Source organism: Teleopsis dalmanni, chromosome 1 (assembly GCF_002237135.1).
Source record: "Teleopsis dalmanni isolate 2A chromosome 1, ASM223713v2, whole genome shotgun sequence".
Taxonomy (NCBI): domain Eukaryota; kingdom Metazoa; phylum Arthropoda; class Insecta; order Diptera; family Diopsidae; genus Teleopsis; species Teleopsis dalmanni.
The window spans coordinates 85,386,609-85,391,082 of NC_051846.1; the positions used below are offsets into that span (position 1 = coordinate 85,386,609).

The 4,474-nt window shown below is 29.2% G+C and overlaps 2 protein-coding genes across 4 annotated transcripts in view; both read right to left on the reverse strand.

Moving 5' to 3' along the window:
* LOC119668657 (teneurin-m) overlaps window positions 1-4,474 on the reverse strand; it is a 345,384-nt gene that overhangs the window by 274,586 nt on the left and 66,324 nt on the right. The window lies entirely within an intron of this gene.
* On the reverse strand, window positions 2,420-3,892 carry LOC119668664 (ribokinase-like). Its single transcript, XM_038078247.1, has 6 exons — window positions 3,784-3,892; window positions 3,587-3,719; window positions 3,439-3,528; window positions 3,247-3,375; window positions 2,989-3,182; window positions 2,420-2,921 (listed from the first exon to the last, which is right to left on the reverse strand). The coding sequence occupies exons 1-6, from the start codon at window positions 3,837-3,839 to the stop codon at window positions 2,561-2,563; spliced, it is 963 nt and encodes a 320-aa protein (XP_037934175.1). The 5' UTR covers window positions 3,840-3,892; the 3' UTR covers window positions 2,420-2,560.

Below are 4,474 nucleotides of genomic sequence, written 5' to 3' on the forward strand. Positions count from 1 at the left end.
GCTCGTTTATGTAACTTTCTCACTTCGTTTTCTCGAACGATTTTCTCACTTTTGACAATTACTCACTAGAAGTGTTTATGTAACTGTGGTGAATTGTTTTCTCACTTTTTTTCGTTCGAGTTTTTGTCACCTGTCAAATTGCTTGCGAGAAGTTTTGAATTTTGAATGAAAAAAAGTAAGTTAAAGTGAATAAATTTAAATTTTTGGTACAAGTGCTATTTGCAAGCACTAAGCAACCTTTTAAAATTGTTTTATTTTCGTTCAATTTTTTCAAAAAACGTTCCATTTTTTCAAAAAACGTTCATTTTCATCAGTTTCTCTCATCACACCATAACGTTCTCGTTAAACTCGAACGATTTACATAAACGGGCTATAGCTCTCAATTCAAAATTATGAGAAATGAGAAAACAGAATCAAATATAGAAAAAAAAAGAAGAAATCTAAAAATTGGCGAATACAAGTTTCATTAAGTTTAAAATTTCTTAAAAAATAATAGCGTGAACATTTAAAATTCTAAAACATTAAATCAGTAATTTAAATTAAAACACTTAAAATATAAAGTTATATTAGTGATTAGCTCTATAACTTAATATAAAAGGACAAAGAAATAAAAGGATATCACATATCAATTCGTTTCGTCATGCTGATGATGATATATGTAATATATATAATTTCTGGTACTCGCAGTCTCAAAAAATTATTTACGAATAATTAAATACCAGAATTATTTCCAAAACCACTGATGATGGATATTTGGCAATACTCGAAACAGCTGTATGGTCAGCCAAAAATTCAACTAATTGAAATAATATAAAATGAATTTTTGTCGTTTTAGTTCACTCCTGTTCTAGAAAGCTCTTTATAATATATAGTATATATATCAAAATGTTCGATATTCCTGATTTAATACTTTGATAAGATTAATAAACTTTAAGTTCATCAAAATATTAATTACACTATAATATACTGTAAAGATAATACAAAATATCATTGAAAAGTTAGCTTAATAATATGCTAAGTTTATAACAGAGTAATTTCTATAAATTTTCTTTTAAGTTATAAAATGCATTTAACAAAAATGTAAAATAAATTTTTCAGAAAGATTTGAAATATTTTTTTAAAAAATAAAAAAAAATATTCACAGTATGTCACCAAAATCAACCGCAAAGATAATTTAAATCCATTCAAATGCTGTGAGAATTCGTTTCGTGTATAATTTTGTACGTCCTCCATGTAGAGCATAGCTCAGACTTCTCAATGTTCAGTTTGTGGTTAATTATATTTAAATTTAGTTACTAATTAACTGAAGTTGGATAAAAGTAAAAGTGAAACTCTATTTGTAGCAACCTAGGCACGGAAGGCACAATACTTAGTCTGAACAATGAAAAGGTTGAACTTTAAAGTGAACAAAAAATCTTAATCGTGATAAGAAAATTTTTAACACTTAAACGCGTGCGAATTTCTGTAATTGAATGAAATCTTAATAAAGAAAAAGAAAAACTGAATTGAAATTAACACAGCACTTCGAGCAAATACAAGGGAGATAAATCCAAAGCAAAAAGGGCGCTCTCGGATGTACATGAACTTTGGTTGTTAATGAAACAATGTTACATGGAATGCTGGGAAATATTTAAAGAAGTAAAAATTTGAAAATAACGGAAGCCACAGATAACAAAACAATTTTGGAAAAATTTTTACTTTACACAATATATATTGCAATATAAACAATTACACCGATTCAGAGAGAGAGCTTATTTAGTGCACAATATTTATGTAATTTTTAAAAAAAAATTTAAGAGAATTTACTAAACTGTATTTCTTTAAATGCAGTTTTGAAACAATAATGAAATTGGAAAAGTGTTTAAAAGTAAAATATTTTGTCTTCTGTGTCATTAGCTCTTATCACCCGAATCGTCGAGTTTCTTCGCTTAAACAATTTTACACATTCGCATAATATTTACTAATCCCTTCCCTTCGTTAGTTTAGCCTAGTTATTTACAAATTCCTGGCAGAAATACAATGTCTGAATCCTATTTACAGCATTCCTATCTCGACATCTAATCTAGCCTTAATCTTGCTATCCCGTAGTTTATTCATATCAGCGGTAATTGTTTTAGCTTGCTGTGTAAAATTATTATTAATATTATTATTATTTTCTTATTAAATTCAAATTTACATATTTCATGAGTTAAAGTCCTTTATAATATACCGACCTCTATAATATATATTAGCAGGGACAATTATTTATTTAATATAATATACTTATCAATGACAAACTCGTCAATAAGTACTATATTGATAATTACAATAATATTCCTTTAGATATTTAAGGAAAAAATATACGATATACTGTCCTTACATTAAAATAATACAATAACTCACACAGTTTCAATATCAGTTCAAAATAGGAAATTTATTATATTTTTTGTTTCAAGTAAATGAAAATTGCTGCTATATACAGAGATAAAATATAACTACTATTTACTCACTTACGAAATATACATTATGTCTTATTACTACCGTTCAATTGATTAACTTTTGTCTTATTGACTAAATGCATTTAATATTGAGAACGTAATAGTCGCCAAGGATATACTACTTTCAACGGATCGATTTGTAATTCACAAGCATCAGATCCACAATTTTCGTCAACGACACCAGAGAACATGGTCACTTCATAAGCACATCCAATCTTCTGTTGAAGAGACACATTTGGAAAATGGGCTAAATAATAAGCCAGAGCACCAACAAACCCTGTACCTGTGTTTGTCAGGTTTCTAATAGAACGTGGACGTAAAGGTACTAGTATATACGAACGAGTCTCTTGTGTTTCAACGTAAACTACTCCACGTAATCCGACAGTTATAATTGGTATCTTTGCACCCATTTCTAAAATTTTATTTAATGCCATAACGAAGTCACTTTACCAAAACAAAAAAAAATTTTTTGTTAAATACAATTGATAATTTTTAATCAATATAAAATTACTTCACGACTAGAAGTTTTGATACTCCGAGAATACGTGCGGCCATTTCTCCACTGCAACAATAATAGGTCGCTTCTTTTATGCAATCAAGTGGAGGGTTTTGAATGAAAACGCCATCTAAGATTGAAATTCCCTTAAATGTCTTCAAAGCATGTATTACTGATCCCAAATTTAAATCTTGTTGACAGATCAATACCTGCAAAATTGACATGATTAAAAAAAATATCGGAGATTTGCTAAAAATGCACGAGAGCGCTTACTTTAGCATTTTTAAAAACTTCCAAAGCTGAGCCGATATCAACACAGGTGGCTAATATATTGGCGCCTGGTATAGAAATGATATGTTTTTGCCCATTATCTCCGATATTGATTTGCCGAATCCCTGTTCTCTTTTAAATTCTTTGTTAACCATTGAAGTACACATTTATTCATTTCTCAGAAGTATCACTTACCTGCCCTCTACATATTTCTAGATAAGTTGTATCGATATCTAAACTTTGCATATATTCAGCGAAACTTTTTCCATTATCATCCAATCCAACCTATGGTAATGCATTTTTTTAATATAAGCAACAATTAAAATATAAATTTTGTATTCACTTTTGTAACTACAGCTGTTCGAGCACCGAGTTTATTAGCCACAGTGCCACTAAATATAGTATCTCCGCCAAAATCAGCCTTAATTTCATTAGCCACCATTTTCTCACCTTTTCTAGGTAGGCGAGGAACGCGACTGTATTAGAGAAAGCTGTTAGTGTTAAATTTAAATTTAAAATATAATAATTCCCGTATCTAACCTAATAATATTAAAATAAGCTGCCCCATAAACAATTATTTCTATGTCTTCTGCCATTTTTGGTAGCTATAAAAGATCAAAATAAAGTCTAAAAAACCACAAATTTTTTATCCACAAAAAATAAATGAAAAAATTAACTTGAAATTCAAAGTTTCTTTGATCAAAAATTTTATCGATTTCAAATTTTAAAATTCACAATTGGTAATGGGTCAATCAGAATATATAAAGTATATTATATTTAATAATCTAGTAGCTATAAAATCAACGATTTTGTTTACGTTGACGTAAACGATTCTAGTAGGTTCATAACAAATCATAGAAAAGAGGGGACAATTTCAATATATCGAATGTTTTTTTAACTGCATGAGGACTTACAAGACAGAAATATTGTTGGAAGCTAAGACATGGCGAAGAACCGTAGACCAGTAGCTTAAAGATGCACAGTACAGAGAAGCAGGCAAAAGAGTAAGATCAGAGGAATCTTTGACGCCCTAAGCCTCACTAGGAGAGAAGGGCAGCAGTAAGTAAGTACGTAAGTAAGTTCAAGTCTTAAATGATTCATGATGAATTGTCAAACCTTACTGAACAGGAATGTGAAGACAGTTTGACATTTTCAAGCTGTAAAGCTATAGTTATGGATATCGATATTTCTTATGCAGCTACAAAAAACACACCATGTAATATTATTAATA